Source organism: Carassius auratus, chromosome 31 (genome assembly GCF_003368295.1).
Source record: "Carassius auratus strain Wakin chromosome 31, ASM336829v1, whole genome shotgun sequence".
Classification (NCBI taxonomy): domain Eukaryota; kingdom Metazoa; phylum Chordata; class Actinopteri; order Cypriniformes; family Cyprinidae; genus Carassius; species Carassius auratus.
The window spans coordinates 12456720-12476687 of NC_039273.1; the positions used below are offsets into that span (position 1 = coordinate 12456720).

General features: G+C 36.3%; 1 protein-coding gene across 1 annotated transcript in view; it reads left to right on the forward strand.

Moving 5' to 3' along the window:
- The first annotated feature begins 372 nt into the window (after positions 1-372).
- LOC113050564 (ribonucleoprotein PTB-binding 2-like) overlaps positions 373-19968 on the forward strand; it is a 55973-nt gene continuing 36377 nt past the window's right edge. Inside the window, exons 1-2 of the mRNA XM_026213629.1 lie at positions 373-716; positions 9153-9219. Of these exons, the coding sequence (XP_026069414.1) occupies positions 465-716; positions 9153-9219 (319 nt within the window). The 5' untranslated portion in view covers positions 373-464. The remainder of the gene's footprint in view (positions 717-9152; positions 9220-19968) is intronic.

Sequence of the window (19968 nt, forward strand, 5' to 3'; positions counted from 1 at the left end):
TATTCTATTATTTACAATAATAGACCCATTTTTTTTTTTTTGCAAAATAATTTTCCAGACATTTCATAACAGCACTTGCCTGTCCTTTTAAATTATTTGCATAAATACATACTAGATATACGTAAATGTTGCTTAATGTTTTAATAAATATTTGTAATTACAAAAAATCTTCTTAGAACTACATAACCACAGACTGTTATAGAACAGTTTTTTCTTACGTAATAATTTATATGACACTGATTGTTATTATTATTTTATTATTTTATATGATATCGTCCTGTTAAGAAGGAGGAAATAAAGTATTAGTCAGAATGTGTTTAGTTTTCCATCGCTGGAGGTCGCCAGCTGTACTGTGCTGGGGCTCATCCACACTTACTTTCAAGAGTGCCATCGATGGGTTTGGATTCGAAGCACAGACGCCCACCGATCCGCTCCGCGACTCACTTTCCACCGAGCGCTGCAAGATGGCGGCCGCTTCATCCATCCAGCCGCCGAGCGTGCACGAGATAAAGCGTGACAATTCACCTCACCCGGAGTCCGACAGCCCCGCGAGCCGACAGGACGAGGACGCAGCATCCGAGGGGACCACCATCCTCAGAGATCTACCGGAACTTGATCCCGAGGAAATCGAGAAACGGCTGGAGAAAACTCGAAGAGAGCTGAGCAACAGGAGGAAGATCCTTATAAAGAACCTGCCACAGGATACAACCAACCAGGTAGAGAGATTTACATAGTACATCAGCCTGACAGGTGAAAGTTACACTGCTCACTAGTTCATGGGACAAACGTGCTTTTCAGTAGCTTTACAAAAACAAACAATCATTTTAGGAGTGTTTGTTAGTTAAGATAGCCTACATAAACGAGTTTTATTCTACAAGTATGCATTCAGCAAACAGAAATTTAAGCGCACCACCGCAACGATGAATATCTTTCAGCCAAAATAAATAAATAAAATGGCAAACAGATATCAGTTACAAAAAGTTAAATAAAAGCAATTATTAGTTTGAAAGACGGATAATGGGTATACGTAAGTAAACGTAAACAGTTCAATCTAAGTGACGTTGAAAAAGATGAATTAGTGTTGCATCTTTTACGTTCATCATCGGGAAAACCTGTCAGTACAAATGTTTGCGCGCGACTCAAAACGTAAACAGTGCCACATTTCTATTGTAAAACACCGCTGAAATGTTACGAAAACAAATAAGCGGAAAATATGTAGTAGGCTAAAATAACAGCCCGACGGCATATTTGGATGAACCCCTCTGTGCAGCAGAGTTCCGCCGAAAACGAGCCGCTCACCGGAGCAAGTCTGTCGAGTTCAGCGTTTATCAAGCTTTCCGTCTTTAGTGCCCCGACAACCTCATAAATGCGACTCCAATACCATTAACCAGTATTCAGCTTATGTTCCGTGGAACTGGTGATAAACATTTTTCGAAATCAATTATGTTACTACAAAAACGCAACGAGTTTCGTTTTAATAAACCCTATAGGGCTTATTTTGTTTTGTTATACTTTGTTAATCATTGCTTATTACAACTCTACTTCTATTTAATTAAGAGCACGGCTTGTTGGCGTAATGTTTTCTCCGCGCGGCGGCTCTTGTTCATTGGCCGGTTGTGGTTGGATGTTGTCTGGAGGATGTTTGCTCATAGAGACAGACAGACGGACTGAGATCCGGCTGAGGGCGTTCAGGCACGGAGAACAGCACAACGGTGAGCTCAACTCTTGAGTGGGAGATTTTCATATTCAACGAGCTGAGGCTGCTGCTGCCCATGGCATTTCCTGCAGTTTTCCTCCACATTATTAATGTCAGTAACATGTCAGACACCTGGGTCCTTGAGGGAAGTGTAATATTTCCCAGCTCCAGGAGATGAATGTAGTTAATATCTAATTGTCAGAATCTGCTGAGCAGATGACACTGCCTGCACTGGACGTTTGCACTTCTACAATGCACAAAACATGCACTTTCATATAAAATTGCGTGGTGAGTATCTCATGCAGTAGCATATGTTTTAATTGATTCTGTTAATATGTTAATTGTTATTGACATTATTTCAGATAGCCTGTACTGCATTTTGTATTACGGGCACCTATAACCTTAGACCGCACGACAGTGAGTAACAGTTTGGAGAAGAGTGTCAGGTGCACACAGCAGCTGTGATCAGGTCACAGAGTAGCGGCTTATCACTGAGAACACATGTCAGGCAAAGCAGCTCAGTCTGTGTTCCCCATTCATACAGACACAATCACTCTGCTCCTTATACTGAATAATTTAGGAGTAGGTCAATCAAAGGTTTGGGCAGGAGAAATGTTAGAAATGAACACTTCCGATTGGTTCTTTGTCAGGTGACAACATGATCATGAGGATCTCATCCCCTCTTGTGGAGCTCTCTGTTTATCCACAGGTTTGCTGTTGGTTTGGGTGTAAATAGCAGATGTTCAGCAGTGGAGTATGGAAGTGTGTGTCCTCTCTGAATACACATCACAACATTCACACTTTCAGATGGGGTGGGCGATATGAGCAAAAGTGTCATTATATTGTATTTATGATCTGTTATAGTAATAATCTATTATATAACTTTTTGGTCAACAAAAAAATAATTCAAAAACTGGAATTATATATATATATATATATATATAAAAACATATATATATATATATAAACATATATATATATATATATATGTATATATATATATATATATATATATATATATATATATACATATATATATATATATATATATATATATATATATATATATATATGTATACTTTTTACATTTTATGTTAATTTAAGTTAGTTTTTTGTTGTGTTAAAGTACTTTTGTTGTTTTTGTCATATTAAATCTTTAAAGGTTACGTTACATATAATGAAAATCTGACTTTGAATGGAGGTGAAGTTGTGGCCCCACTCCCGAGTCCTGACAGGTTTTGGGAAAAGTTTCATTTATCAACTGTTACTGATCGTCAGGGAGAAACTGAGGAGGCCAAAGTCCGGCAAGGTGATAATTGTGATTGTGTCCCCCTTGGTTGCTCACACAGAGGATCTGGTTAAAGAGTAACTAAACCTCTAAACCAACTTTTTTTTAGTTAATGATCTGTAAGAATGGGGGTTTATTAGTGCTGTTCATTGATTCGAGTAACTTTTTAGACATTTGAGTATAAAGTGTTTTAATTCTACAATATATGGTGTAAAAACGTCTGAGTGCTGCCCTCTTCAGGTTAAACGGTTGCTCCTGCAGTTGATTTTTCCTATTGGATGTTTGCGGTGGCAGGTGATGTAAGCAGTTTCCAGCTCACCACGCCCCTTGGTATGAGCTACCACGCCCCTGGCAGTATAAAATCATCTTGTTTCGTCAAAATTACTGTAGTGAGTCAGGAGTTGGTATTGCGAATATTGAAAACGACCAGGATAGACTATTATAGCATCTATTTAGCATAGCATTTATATAATTATTTAGATTATTTTGTGTAGCCTATGTAGGTACTCTAGATTTTAGTGACTCTGACAGCAGCTGTCAATTAATCCGTCACTGCTGATCTCAGGTTCACGCCCCACCCTATCAGCCTCGCCCTCGGTTCATCCCCTCTATCTCCACTGTGCTCTGCTCACTTTTCAGCATTTTTCAAATATTGCCAGTGGGTGGAGTCAGGCTCTGACCAGGGGTTTAGTTATATAACTCATCCGTTTAAATTATATTAAGCCTTAAAGTTCTGCATAATTAATGGAGTGGCCACTTGAGTGACAGATGGATTGCCACTGCTGTGAACACTGTCAAGCTAGGTGGGAGTGGTTTCGGCAACTACCTCCCACCTTTTTTCCAATTTTTCTGATTATCCGAGAGTGACGTGCGGTGACGCGCTGCCTAGATGGTGACGGCCAGCTCCTCCCTCTTTTTAGGCTTTCAAAAATGTTCTTCGGAATATGGGTGATGTCAGGGACACTATGTCCATGTTTTTATACAGTCTGTTTATACCCACAACACCGTCATTTTTTTCATTTAAAGATGCTGCAATAGTGTAACGTCTCTAATGCCATCTAATGCTAAAGTCTGAACAAAACATCCTAACTGTCCTGCTGTAATGGCACAGCTCTATTCTGGAAGAGGAGACGGAGAGCAGCAGCTCATTTGCATTTAAAGACACAGGCCTGAAAAACAGCGTGTTTCTGCTTCCACTCAAAATAGGCATTTTCAAAATGATATAATAAATGAACTGTGGAGTATTTTGATCTGAAACTTCACAGACACATTCTGGGGACACCAGAGACTTATATTACATATTGTAAAAATGGGCATAATGTGTCTCCTTTAAAAAATGTCTAAATAGTGTTTTATTCATTTTACATTAGTTTTAGTTATTTTATTACAGCAAGTTAAACTAAATGAACATGGAAAATACTGAACTAGTTGAAATAAATAGTTTTTTTTTTCTTTTTTTTTTAAATTTAGTTTAAAGTAACAGGTCTAATTTTAGTTAACTAATTTAAATATGGAACAAATTATTATGCGTTCCCCAATCTGTCATCTGTATATATTTTAATGTAAAGTGATTGGAATGCCTGTTCCCTACCACGCAATCAGTAACTACCCCTAAATAAAAATATATCTGAAACATTTCAGTATTTAGAGTAAATGTGTATTCTTAAAATGTAAGTTTACTTAGAGCTCAGGAATATATCATACTTGAGTTGTAGTCATTTAGAGGTCCTTGCATACTGTTTACGGAGTGTTGCTGGCTAGAATAAATAGTTTTTCATAATTCCTTGGGTATTGCACACAGTAACAACTGCTAGTTTTCCATACATGTTTGACAGTGCCAGGAGCCATGCTAGTAGATAAGCTTGTCCTACCTAGCAACAGTAACCAAGGGTGTGGAGCTTAGTGAAAAATTATCACTAAGGTGAAAATTAAAAATTCACAATTTCCATTTTCTGCACATTGCAGCACAAAAGTGAAAAAGCAATATAGTGAAAATCATGTGTTGTGTAGTGATATATAGTAGTTACCAGTCATTAACTATTATTAGTGTCACAGGTCACACTATGAACACATCTCATCCTGGCCGTTTCTTCTCAGAGACAAAAAAATAGTTTTCAGACGATTTCTAAATTGCTAACAAGTGAGCATATTTATTCTCTCACTCTGATAAATTGCGCTTTCTTTAGTTGTAACTTCCGTCTTTTAGCTTTAAATCCCCTTGTTAACACAGACCGTCTGTAAAGCATTTGAATAAGTCACATGCAGCATGACCTGTGTTTCATTGGTAAACAGGCGCAGAGACATTAATCATGGGGAAGTAACCCCCCTCCCTTCTGTTAGCCTTCAACTGTCCCAGATGCTGGTCCTGACAGTGTGATCCATATCTAATTGTATCTAGATGCTAACTCAGGCTTTCTGACCATTTATGGGCCATTACAATGCATGTGTAATGTGCTGTGTTAAGAGAAAGCCATAAGTGATGCAGACTTGTATCGAAAGTGTCTTGTTGACTCTAATTAGAGGCAGGAGGGAGTGCACTGCTCTTTGAAATGGAAATTAGACAGTGTACTGCAAATGACTGTACAGAATGTGAAATTGAAAAAAAAGGAATTGTATGTACTTTATATATATATATAGCAGATTAGAATGCATGTCAGTGCTGTCTACTCAGTTTAATTTTTTTTTTCATACATATTGAAGCAGATGAATGTGTTAGTGAATATTTTGACAGATATGACTATTAAGTTACATCAAATACTCACATCTCTCTCTAATTCTTTATTGTGCGTGTGTGTGTGTGTGTGTGTATATATATATAGATATATGTGTGTGTGTGTGTGTGTGTGTGTGTATTTCATTCCCATTTGATCAAATAGCAAAATAAAAAAAGTCTTAGCTCTTAGATAGGGTTTTCATGACTTTCAAAAAGAGCAAAAAAAGAGAGATAGATTGATAACTGCAGTCAGAAGAGAGAATGTTACCAAATTTACAACCACTCCCACATAATATAAGACAGTATAGTGTTATAAGAGAAATGCAATGGTCAGGGATCTGTTTCCTTAAAAAAAATAATAATAATAATTGTCAAAATGTACATTATTTACCCTCATGCCATTTCAAACCCAAAGACATTTGTTTACCTTTGAAGATATTTTTAGAGAGATTTCATTAGCACTTTATTTTACAGTCCTGTTCCGCGTATACATTCTGTGTACTTATTTTAGCAATTACAATAACTGTGTAATAACTCAGTACTAACCCTAATGCCTAAATAAGGCCCTGTGATTTCTGGGATGCAGATAACACGGAATCGTGGAATCCAGTTATAAAAAACGGAATTTACTGTATGGTGTGGAATGTAACAGAATTTGGATGGCTAAATCAAAAGAAGGTCAGTACACTTAAATCATAATGGGACATGAACTAGTGTCTGTAAATGTTAAACCACAATAAATACTATTTAAATATGAATCCTGCATGTTCTGCAAGTCTCTGAATGGTGCACACACTGGAGCGCATGTGACGCTCAGTGTTTTCAGTCACTGCGGCCTCAATATATAAGTATAATATAATCTCTAGAACTGCTCTGAGATTCACTTCATGAGCATTTTATGTTTTATTTTTGTTTTTTAAGAGAAAAACTGTCGTCATATATTAAAACAGAAAAGGTCTTCACAGCAACTTGTCAAAATAAATTTAAATATAGTACTACTAGTAGTAATTATAATTAACATTATAAAAATTATAATTAAACTTCATTTTTTAAAGGAATATTGGTAACACTTTCTCTGAAGATCATGCTTATAATGAATCATAGCTCCATTTATGCTTATTTTTAAGTAGGTATTACAATTTTATAAACCTGTTTATAAAGACTCAGTAAGACCTATAAAGCATAATAAGAACTGTTATAGTTGTATTTATATTATTTTTATAATTACCTATAATTCATGCATTTTCTTTTTCAAAGTGCATGTTCATAATCCATTATAAACTGATTTAGAAGCATTAATTAATCAGCCGTGTGGTTCCATGAATGTATTTATAAAGATGCAACCTGTATTGCTATGATATACTAATATATAAGTTATAATGGCTTTTTAGTCATTATTATTAATATGTGTTTCTGTCAAATAAGTGAATATATTGTTATATATTCTACAATATATACTACTACTAGTTACTAACTTATATAAATGCATCATTGATGGCTTTCAACTAATCAAAATTACCATTCATCACCTTTAATGCAAACATTAGCCAATATTCATTAAAGACATATTTATAACCAATTGGTACAACAAACAAGTGTCTCTGGAATTTTTTTATATTTAATCATTTATAAACGTGTATAATGGATTATGAGCAGCATGCACACTGAAGAAGAAAATGCATTCCTTACAGTATAATTACAAAAAAAAATTTTAATTGTAATTATAACTGTTCTTATAACACAGTATAGGTCTTAATGAGTCTGTAAAAATATATTTATAGAATAGTAACACACTTATATATAAGTACGTATAAATGGGGATATAATTCAGTGTTATACACTTAATCCACATGGTCTTCATAGAAAGTGTTACCAGAATTTATTTACCAAAAAATTTAAATACACAAAACAGTATTTCTGAATAAATAAATATATTGGTAATCCTGCAAATGAATGAAACTGAATTTGAGAAAAAAATAATTAAAATCATACCGTCTCAAAATTTGTATTTTTGTTAAACTTGTAATAAATTGCCATTAAGTTGTGTACATTTCACGATTTCAATTAATTAAACATTTATTTGATTAATATAATTTAATTTATAAGTACACATACAGTAAAATAAAGTGTAACTGAGATTTCTATCCCTCCATTGAAAGCTCATGTAAACAAATCTTTGACAGTTGACCAATGAGCTTTGTCCTTGAGAAGCACGTTTGAGCTTCCGCAAGAACCAATGAAGTTTATTTTGCATCAAGCAAGTACATTTGAGCTTCTGTTTGCCATATTTGATGTGTATTGATCAGTGTTTATGTGTGAATAAAAGTGTAGATTAAATCTATTCATCATTTATACCTGTCGTGTCTCTTCAGAAGACATAAGCCTATATTAAACTGCTTAGTTGATGTGGATTCATTTTACATCACCAAATACACAATTTCAGGTCCTCAGCAAAATCATAGTTTGACAGACCACTAACATTACAAGAAAGTACATCTCACTGTGAACAGTAACTAAGCACAGCACACATTAACAGCTCCATGCTGTTGCAGTTTGCCATGTGCCCTGCTGAATCCACAAGTCCCTTTGTCATAATCACATGTGTCCTTCTGGATGTTCCCAAAACCAGTGTGGGCACCTCTGGTTTATCTCTGTTAACACACGTTCGGGATGTGACTGCAGAGCCTATTGTGTGCATAAAAGGGAAGAGGAAGAGATTTATGAGACGGTGTATCTGATGGATAACAGCGGACGCTCTGTTTCTGTTTGTGGCTGCAGTTAGAAAACTTCATTTTCAAGGCCATGTTTTCGTTGTATCAATTTTCATAATGATAAAAGAACAAGTTTGTATGGAAGCCCAATGTACTGCATCTGGATGATCACTCACTGAATGTATTACTGAATATTTTATATTTTGTGTTTTTCTTTTTTTATACATCTTTATTTGATTTTAGAAACACTTCTGAAGAGGTATTTTATGTCTCAAATTCTCTCTAAATAATGTTTGGAGGCCAGTTTGCGACATTACATAATGTGCCAACATACTTTGCCTTACACAAATGAAATCATCTGCTCTATACAATATATATGCATGCAAGAGAAAATATTTCCCTATAAAGTTAACACCTTGTAAAATAGTCCTTACTACAGACTATAGTGCAATAATGGAGTGGATAAATATATTAAAGTTTATAGTGTGTTTTTTTTTTTTATTAAATAAATGTGTATTGATTATGTTATGCTTTTATTGTAATCTATAGCTTATACACTATTTTAGCTCTAGATTCACTCCGGGTCTTCCATTTACTCACCAGTACATGAAAGAGGAACAACACTCAGTCGAATCAAATTTGAGGAACTACCTGTTAATAATATAATTTGTTAATGAAAAAAAAAATATATACAGTGCATTGTAGCATTACTTTGCTCACTTTTTGTCTCTTTTTTTCCCCCAGGAGGTCCATGAAATTCTACGCGAGTACGAACTCAAATATTGTTTTGTGGACCGGAACAAAGGAACAGGTAATTGCCCTCTTTCAGTCATCCTAGTGCTCTCATGTTTCTAATGGTTCTCTTCCGTCTGAGCCATCAGAATCCAGACCTCTCAAAAAAAGGCACACATTTGCCTACTTGACACACCTGAGATTAACTTCCTGTGGTGGTGAATGAGGACTTACAGAGAATTGTTCTTGGTGAAAGGTCTCAGCTCTGGGACTGCAAAAATGTTGCCTGTTCCTGAAGTAAAGTGAAGCTTTGAGGTTATTTGAGTTTGTACATTGTCACTGTGTTGATTTGTCCTATGCCTATCTTTGTTCTGTTTAAAATATTGAATCAAATGAGCAGGTGCATTTTAGATTTCATATATTATTAGAACTAAAATATAATAAATAAAATGTAATAGTATTTTAACTTCAGTCCATCACTTAAAATAATGATCGAATACATCCCGAAGAGCTGAGATTTCAACTGGATTCCAGACAGTTTGAAAGCTCAGGGTGACTTCCAAAACAAACCAAGCTTGTCAGTGTCATCCTGGTGAAAAACAATTTGAAGTCTAACATATGGTAATAAATTCTTGAAGATAAATAAGGGAAGATAAACAAAATGCTCTGAAGTTAAGCAAAAGTGTATTCTGTTATTCAGTTTGAGGAATATTTGCTATCGTGGCAAATGGGAATGCAAAAAATACTAATATTTGTTATAGTTTCTGTTTACTAGAGGTTTACCCAACTATGAGTGTGAAAAGGGTCCATGTGGGGGAAAAAACTTAATAAGCTCCCATTCTCACAGCTCCCATTCTCACAGCTGTCAAAATAAAAGTCCTGTTTCCAAAATGTATCAGCTGATGCTGATGATTAAAAACGTCAAAATATCAGCTGATATATTGTATTCCTTTTGCCACCAGCCATAGCGAAGCCACACGTAGCTACTGTTGGATTAAGCCTCAGCTGCACAATTACTGCGATTACAGCTGCACATTTCACACATGGGCATTTTTCACAGTCCAGTGCTAAACCCAAGGCTGATTATCAACCTGCACCTTCATGTAATGCCGGGACTCTGGCCTGCTAAATGTCGTCAGTACCTAAAACCCCTGGCAGCACTGCAAACATTCCCACATGCTCTAATTAGCAGTATCTAGGGATGAAGGTGAAACACTATGATGATCTCATCCTCCAGCCGCTCGGGGCTTGTCACCTCCTGCCAGCACCCCAGCAGAGGCTCCGGTGTCAACAGTCAGAGTCCAGTGCACTTGCGCTCTTAATACTTGCCTGAAATAAGCTGAACAATTCAAAAATGACTGATTCACATTGCATATAGACCTGTTCTTTCGGTTAGAGATGAGTTTAAGTGAAGAGCTGTGAAGAGTGAAAAAGAATGAGGAATTACCATGAGAGGAAATCAGGAAAGGCTGATAGAGACTTCAGGGAGAGAAAGCAATCAGAGATGGAAGAAAGAATTACAACTTATATGATGGTGAAAGATGGGGGGAAAAAAATCTGTCCTACAGAAAAAGAATTGTTGTCTCCTCTGGCGTACAGCCCAGAATTGAAATATGCTCTGATATTCCCAATGCTGGAGGCTTACAGTAAGGGAATTACACCCCCCGCCTTCGATTCCTCGTGTTATAGTTGCTTCATACTGCATTATGAATGTTCCTAGGCTTAATGATCTGAACATATGCTTTTAAGGCCTGCCAGGGAAGAGCTGCCTTCCCAAACAAAAATAGTGACAATAGTGGCAAGCTCTCATTTCACACACCGGTTCTTAGAAGCACAAGTCCGTACTGTTACTTATCTGAAATATTGAGTATCAGTGCTTTATTTCAGTTTTTGCTGACTATGTCTTTGTAAGGTAATTTCAGTCTGCCATAAGTAATTCTAAAGTGTGTCTTGGGAAGTACAATACATGGAGGTCCTCTGCTCTTACTCCTTGTTATGCCCCTGCTACACAACACAAAGACAAACATCACCTAGACAAGTGGAGTTTGTTAAAATCAGCTCAGTTTTGCATTCACACTTAGTTTTTCATTTCTAAAGCCTCTTTAGAGATGGTAAAAGTCACTTTTCAGTGTGCCTGTGAATCTCTCCCATACCTTTTAAATGCCAAACAAGGCTGGTGGACAGCTTTCTCCTTTAGCAGCTGCAGGCCCTCCAGCTTTATAAATGTTTAGATTGTCTGGAAAAGGGAAGCAGTTTGTTCAGTCTGGAATGCTGATGATGTAAATTATGAGCTGTACTGTCTGACCTCTAGTGTACTATTTAGCCCCTGTAGACTGACTAAGGATGGAGACATGGAGAAACATTCACAGTCTTTAATACTTGAATCACTGGCGTAAATCCACAATAGGCACACTGAAAACACACAACATCCAACAAGTAGACCCGACCAAACCAAACTGAACAGACTGGGGATTATAAAGACAGGGCAATCAGGGGAACACAGGTGCATGGAAACGAAGTAATCAAACTAAACTAGAATGGGAAAAAGACCATAAAAGGAAACACAGGAAGAACTACGGAGGCAAAACGGGTCCATAAGTCTGACATTTATACAGTAAATTCTGTTTTTATGACTGTATTCCGAGCTTCTGTCTGCTTTTTTGCATAGTGGAAATCATAGGGCCCTACTAATGTAGCAAATAAGTATGATAAGATCATTGTGAGAGAAAGACGGGGGCATTATTTACTTTTAAAGCATTGCGTCTCACCAACTAGGTTACAACGTAGCGTTAAATCACCATTCAACAGACTCAAGCCACCACCACTCAGTTTGACTGTTGGAGAGAAATATAGTAAGTTTTGTTTGTATGAAGATGTTTCTTTTATTTGTGCTATTTATTTGATTTGGGGCTTGTTTTTATTTGCATTTACATTATATAAAAATTTTGTTATTTAGCAGACGCTTTTGTCCAAAGTGACTTACAATGTGGACAATAGAAGCAATCAAATCCAACAAATGAGCAATGATACATAAGTGCTATATTAGTATATTACTAGATTTAAAATTAGTGTTTACATTTTAGTGTTAGATTTCAATTTCTCAAAGACAAAAGTGCAGCATTTTGCAAGTCCAAGCAACAATAAAAGGAAGCATTTAATTTATAATTTGTCTTAAATCTCATTTTGTAAAAAAAAAAAAAAAAAACGTGAATCGAATTGTGATTTGAGTGAATCCTTACATCCCTGCAAACTAAGTAATTACACCATTAAGAATCATTTCATCTGCGTAATGGCGGCCCTTATCATTAACTCAGGAAGAAAGTCTATATGTTCTGTAAAAAAAAAAATGTCATATCGGCAGCATATCTGATGCATATTCGCCGATATCGATGTATCTGTGACATGCTCATATCGGCGGATAAATTCGGCAAAATTATATATAGGTCGGGCTGTAGTTAACTAGCATTAAGCAAAGATGCCAGCATCTAAGTTTAAAATAACTTTTCAAATTTATATTTGTACATTTTTATTTATCCTGCTTAGGTTTATTGTTTGGGTATTTCTGCACATTGGAATCTTAGAGCTGGTGTTATTGCGATTAGGGGTGATGTGAAAGTACAGACTTACGGCAGCTGGAGAAAATGCAGAGATGAAAGTAATACAAGAGAACCTACTGTACACACTAGTTCATTTAATTGAATTGTCAGTGTCTGGGAAGGCCATTAGGGATCAGACCTTCTTCTATCTCTCTCCCTTCCGTTTACATGACTGCATAGCTTTTCCAGTAAAATCATGCACATTGTGAAGTCTACTTTGTGTTTTTTCTTTTCTTTTTTTTCTGTTTCTGCTCCTAATGGAGGTGGTAAGAGTGTGTAGAAGTTTTTCCTGTAATTACTAAACAACAGAGGGTGTGTGTGTGTGTGTGTGTGTGTGTGTGTGTGTGTGTGTGTGAAGAGGTGCACACTCTCATAGAGGGATTTGCTCCGGGCTGTTGCTTCCTCTCTATAGGTAATGAGGAATATTTATCTTCCATCTCCTATGCAAAGTTTATTCAAGATTCGCCTCGGTGAGCCCAACAAATTGGCTGCGTGGTTTGAAAGCAATTGTTAATGGCTGTGAATTACGAGACAAAGCCCTTTTAATTTAACATTAAGAATCCACTGTCAGCCGTCCTGGATTTTCCCGTCCTCTGTAGATATAGAATTAAAAAAGCTTGCTTGTTTCAATAGGGGCATGCATTCCATGATGGAATATTGAAAGGAATGTGTGGTGACCTGGACAGGCAGTGGAATGACAATGGATGCAGTGGGCATGGGAATTACAGTTTAACAATGGGATTTTTGTTTAAACTGCACTGTCCTCTAATTAAGGCACATACAGATCAAAAGCGCTTACGCTGGACTAACTACACCGGCTCAATTGGCCTAGTTAACAAAGATGCTTAAATACATAACTAACTGCTAAATTTTTGAATATGCATATAACAATTTCAGACCATTAATGTTTGCTTGCTTGAACAAGGTAAGGTTTGAACACTTTGCATAACAAGAGGCGGCTTGATGTGATTAGCTCTTGAAATTTAAGTTTTGGAAAAAAAAAAAATATATATATATATATATATATATATATATATTTGTTTTGTTTTGTTTTGTTTTTTTTACAGTATCTATAGTTGCAAGCCTTTCTGTGTTGATGTCCTCAGATCTCACCTATTAACTAGATCTCACCTATTAACTGTTAGTTGACACTTTTCTTTCGGACTAATGCAGTTGAAATTACTGTATTGTGTTTTGAAGCTGCTTTAGTGACCATAATGTTGAGAGTCTGTGTACATTTTATCCCCATTCAGCCTCAAGGGTTCACTTACAGCCCTGCTGATTTTGCCCAATAATTTTTGATAGGCCATCAATGTTTTAGCCTTTCATGGGATACTGCACTAGGTGTGATCGAGAGGGGCTCATATAGGCCATTTCGCCAAGGTTTTTTTTTTTTTTTTTTGGGTTTCCTAGCAAATTTGTACAAAGTAGCTATTAGGGATGGTTATGTCATTGTATCTAATTAAGTGATTAAACCCTTTTGCTTTTTGTGTTGTTGCATTGTGTTCATTTACAAGGTGAAAATGGGCTGATTGTGACTGATTTGAGGTCATAGAAAGAGCTAATTTATGGATGTTCTTTTTAATGGCAAAGCTGCACAGAAAATAGAGGAAAGCTTAATAGCACAGAATCGCTTGTCCATTAGGAGTTTTCCTGCTGCGGAAAATCATATCAAATATCATATATTACATTATAACCAGCAGAATAGCTTAATGCTGTATTAAGCTTTCTGGCAGATTGAAGTTATCTAAATGCTCACCCTGTGTGCCTCTTAGAAGACACAGTGGGTGACTAAAGCTTTATACTCCTTAGAACAGTTGTTCTTCTTTCAGATTTATTTTTTATTTTTTTACTTTGTGAGTCCTGGATGTAGTAACATATTTAGAATACATTGTCTCCCACAGTACAGATCCTTCAAATATGGACGTTTATGCAGACAATAGCTTAAAAACGCTCAGCCATCAGTTCGGCATCTCAGGATTCTTCTCATGCCTGTGACAGCACTTCAGCGATCTCTCTCAACCGAGGCTTATCAAGCGGAGAGACAGCACAGATAAGAGCTGAATCCAAGTCCCAAAGGGAGGAGAAGAACACCATTAGAAGCCCACATGCTGTCATTTCACGCCTCAATTCGTGTTATGTGCGCTGTTGTTTGCTGTGCCCAGTTTCTAAATGACTGATTTGCAGCCCTAAAATTAATTGCCATGTGAGCGTTCACATTCACTCCCAACGGACAGTTCATCAGCATGTACAGTGACAAGTCATAGCTGTTAAAACTACTTCTATCTGACACGCGTGGTCTATGAGGGAAACACACCGGAAAAGGCTGCCCACTCTTTTGCCTCATGTCATGTTGTATTTGTCCTTCGAGAATCACAAATTGGGAGAAGAGTGTTGTGTTTGTGCCTTGTGAAACTAATATATATATGTATATAATCATGTAATCATGGTTAAATAATTTGGATAAATCTCACTAAAACATTCTCATAATTCTCTGGGATTATTCTTATACTTTAAAACAAAATATTCCAAATATTACACTAAATTCTTGTAATGCCTTTATTGCTTTTTATTATTTTATATATATTTTTAACGGTAGCACTTATTTTACAGTCCCGTTCTTCAAGTACTATGTACTTCTTATAGTAATTACAATAATAGTAATAACTAGGTAATAGTATTAACCCTGAACCTACCCCTAGCCCATGTAGTCACCTTGTATTACCAGAACTTTCTTAGATAAATGCACTGTAAGTACATATAAAATAAAATAAAGTGCAAACTTTAATTAATATAAATTATGCTTATTTCTATTAATTATTATTTTTTATTCATTATTTTAAGCCAGTATAAAGGGAGTACAGCACACTATGATGCATGAGCACTCCATCAGAACAACCAGCCAGCATGCATCTCAGTCTCACAGATGACGAAGATTGAGAGATGGGGCCGCGAATGGATCCAATAGCGGTGTGGGGGTCTCATTGTCCACTTGAAGCTTTAGAGGGGCTTTTTACGGGAGCGTGTGGGAGTTAACTGCTCTGCCCAACAACCACTTCAGCAGTGGAAAGCAGAAGGAGATCATCATTAATTGATGCAGTGGCAAATGTAGGCGGCTTTGGAGAAGGAGCACACACACTCTCACACTCAGTCATGAACACACAGGAGGACAAAGGCCAAAGTCATGGCTGCTGAAGAGCAGAATACATTTGAATATTGAGGCTGGGTAATGCTAGTATTTAACCGATCCATTATCAGGCATCTTTGCCGCACGGCTGGAAATGTCATTTCTTTAGTTTTTCTGTTTTGACTCAGTCTTGTATGCAAGGTTTTTTCACATCTATATTGGATGTTTTATTACGTATGTGTGAAGAGATTTTGTTTTGAACATTCCATGATAATGGTAGCAGATCCTCTAACATAGGCTCATTGAAAAAACACACCTACCTACATTGTTGGAAAACTCCCAAAATGTACCTACTGTATACATAACATTCACTGCAGTTTCTAGCTGAAATGAACCGTTTTTATCTTTTCACACAAATTACAGTTACAAGAGCTGATTATTAGGTATGTAACAATTTACTCAACTCAAAACAATATGATTTTCTCAGGTTTTTTTTTTTTTTTTACAAATGAGATTTAAAGGATTAGTTAACTTTCAAATTAAAATTTCCTGATAATTTACTCACCCTTGTACATTGTACATTTATTTGTGAAACTGAAATGTGACAATTAAAAAAAAACTCAAATCAAATAAATAAAAAACACATATTAAAGAAATCTCTTCAAATAAACAAACTAAGGCTCTTTCCATTCAGTTATAAAGGCAACCATTGGATTTTAATCATGATCCAAACAAAGATACTGAATGAGCAGTTTTTAATCAAAATTGGATTGTATAATTTTTACATTTGAAGCAAAAGTAGCATAGTCTGATGTTAACTTTGTGGAATTATGCTACATAAAACATCTGAACAAGACAAAAACAGCAGAATGAGAACGCAGATACACTTTCTGACAGAAGTTGGCGCTTATGGAAAAGCAACATTGTTACTGCTATAAACAAAAAAAACGGTGGTTTGACCCTGTTGATGAACACTGCTTTAATATCCATTATACAGAGTCAAAATGAAAATATAATATCAGCTAAAATTTTCTAAAGACAGTTCTTAATATAAACATTAACCACAAATGTTTAAAATTGTTTAAATGTTTAAAAACGTTTAAAATCTCAACCGATTTGAATTGTCACATATTTGTATTGATTTTCAGCCGGCTTGCAGTGGATCTTTACATCTGTACTGATTGTTGATTAATAAAAACGTTTTTTTTTAATGCGGTTCCTTGCACAATACTGTTTTATGACCTCAAAATACTTTTACCAGATTGCATGATTTGGTAACTTAATACATTTTGAAATTTGCATCTGCAGGTCTAAAGCTTTTCTAATGTAGTAAACTTGCTCATTAGCTCACCCGGTACAGCATCTCACTTGCTAAGTGCTCAGGTGCAAGCCTTGTAAAAAAGTCATGATAAAAGAGCTCAAAGACTACCACTAGTGGTTAGTTCTACTTAAACATCTTAAATTAAACCATTTTCAGGTCATTTTGTTCCATCTCTAGCAAATATTATTAATTTCCAAAGCCAGTTTTTACATTACAGATAAAAGACAAAGATGTCTGTTTATTATTTTGAATGTTCATCAGACTCCACTCTGCAGTATGGCAGCTGTCAGCTTTGTTGGGTGTTTTCAGTGGTAATTGACATGCTGAGATATAGCGGGTGGACGCCAAATTCTGTGTGTGTTGTAGCGTGATTTATAATGCTATGTCAGGTGACCTTCGAATTGATATAGTTGCATTTGGGAACTACAGGTATGCACGTGAGTTTGTTTATCTCTGACCTGCCATTTGACACACCATAAAGCAGTAGCTGGATCATAGAGCTTCTGTCTGCGTGTTTGTGTGTCTGCCTGAATGCTTGATAATTGACATGCTGTAAAGCAGCAGGGGAAGACTTGTTTGTGCTCTGCCGCTGAAGGCAGCTAGTGGGGGGAGGACACTCTGTCAAGGCACAGCCTGAAGGACCCAAACTTGGCCCGGTGCTGATGGCCTTGGTCTGCTAAGATATTGCAGCCATCTGTGGTAACGACACCCAGTCTGAAAGGAGCCTAACAAGCCATAATGAGCACAGTACCAGAGCAGAGCTGCGTTGTCTGCTCTTTGCCACAGACCTAGTTGTAAACTAAAACTACAGTGATTGTATGTGTCTGTGTCACAGTAGCTAAATCCTCATTCACGGTGGAACAGTGTTTAGCATGGCAGAATAATGAAATATTAGTTACTGAAATATTTAGTTAATTTTTTCAGGTTTACACCTGATATTAAAATGCGTTATTAAAATAGGATCTCAAGTGGACAATGCTAAATAAGGGATAATTACATTATGCTGCTTATTACACGGCTACTTGCCACTTAAGTAAATAATTAGATGAGAAATATTGATTTGATTTGAAATATTTGAATGCAAAGCTTCCGTGAAGACAGCAGTTGTGAGCAAGCGGCAAGTTCAAACTAGACGGACATTTAAGGGATATGGTGCAGTCAAACCACTTATTACACAACATTTTACCACATAAATAATTGAGACATTAAAAGATTTAAGAAGAAAATGTTTTAAAATCTTACCAGTATGTTAGTTATCTTATAATCCATTACATTGTGCAAAACAATCATCGCAAAATGGCAACAGCAGGGTTTGTATGAAACGAGAGAGTGAGTCCACAATACCAGGATCACATAATTAAATAATTGTACTCAATTTTGAATGGAGTTTTAATTTTTTATTAGCTTAACAAACGCAAAGCTTCCACCAAAGAAAAAACTGTTCGTAAAAAGAGTACGGCACCGACTTCAGTTACCCAGATGAGCCTGTGTTATCAGCTTTTACTGGTTGTTATCGAGGGATAACATACCTTGGAATGTAGAATCAATTATTCCACTGAGCCGTGTAATAAGCACAGTTGTAAAGGAGATGTGAAAGTGATGTGACATTCAGCCAATTATGGTGACCCATACTCAGAATTCATGCTCTGCCATTAACCCATCCAAAGTGCACACACACAGCAGTGAACACACACACACACCGTGAATACACGCCCGGAGCAGTAGGCAGCCATTTATGCTGCAGCACCCAGGGAGCAGTTGGGGGTTCGGTGCCTTGCTCAAGGCCACCTCAGTGCCGGCCCGAGATTCGAACCCACAATCCTAGGGTTAGGAGTCAAACTCTCTAACCGCTAGGCCAGGACTTCCCGAATCGCAACAATCTCGTCCACATTTGACAGACTTAGTCGAAAACACATTAGACCGGGTTGCTTTTGTTGTGTAGACGCTCATGTGGTTGAATGCATTTGAACAGCCACAAAAGCCACTTTGCTGGCTGAAATCGTAAGTTTGGTTTAAAAGGCGAAATATGTAGCACAAACTCACGGTGTTTGGTGTAGTTTTGCGGCTATCAGAGCAGAAACAAAGCTGTTGCTTTCTATATCATTTTCCATTGTCTCTTCACATTCATAAGTAAATTGTGTGAGCGTATATCTCAATATTAGACTGGTAGATCAGAAAAGCTCATGCTCTTTTTTTATTTTTATTTTTTTGTGGAAACTATGATTCAGAAACAGAAAGTTCAAAAGAACAGAATTTATTTTTCAATATTTTTTTTGTAACAATAAATACTTTTGTACATACATTTTACACATACTTGCTGAATAAGGTATTCATTTCTTTACAAAATATATTGAACAGTTGAGTTTGTGTTGCCACAGAGTTTTGGTCTGAAAAAAAAAGTCAGATAAATGTTTTTTTGATTTTTAGAATGGTAAACTATCCAATAGAGGTACAACATTTAGATGGTTTGTATGTTTTTGTTTTTAATCATCAATGTAAGTGTTCATTTTTGACCCTGCCTTCAACATTTCCAAAACCAACAAAATAACAGTCATGTTCCTCTCTCTCAATTTTTTGCTTATGTGCCAATTTTTACCAAGGTTTCTGACCCCTGATGTGTGTTAGATGGATATTACACTTATATTATGCATGCAACAGAGCAGTCTCTTGGTATCAAGATGTACAGTTATGAAATAATAGAATTTGGTACAGTTTTCTCATTGCCAAAGAAGTGAATTCATTGTGTAACTGGAATATGCAAATTTAGCCAGTTAGTTGGAATGA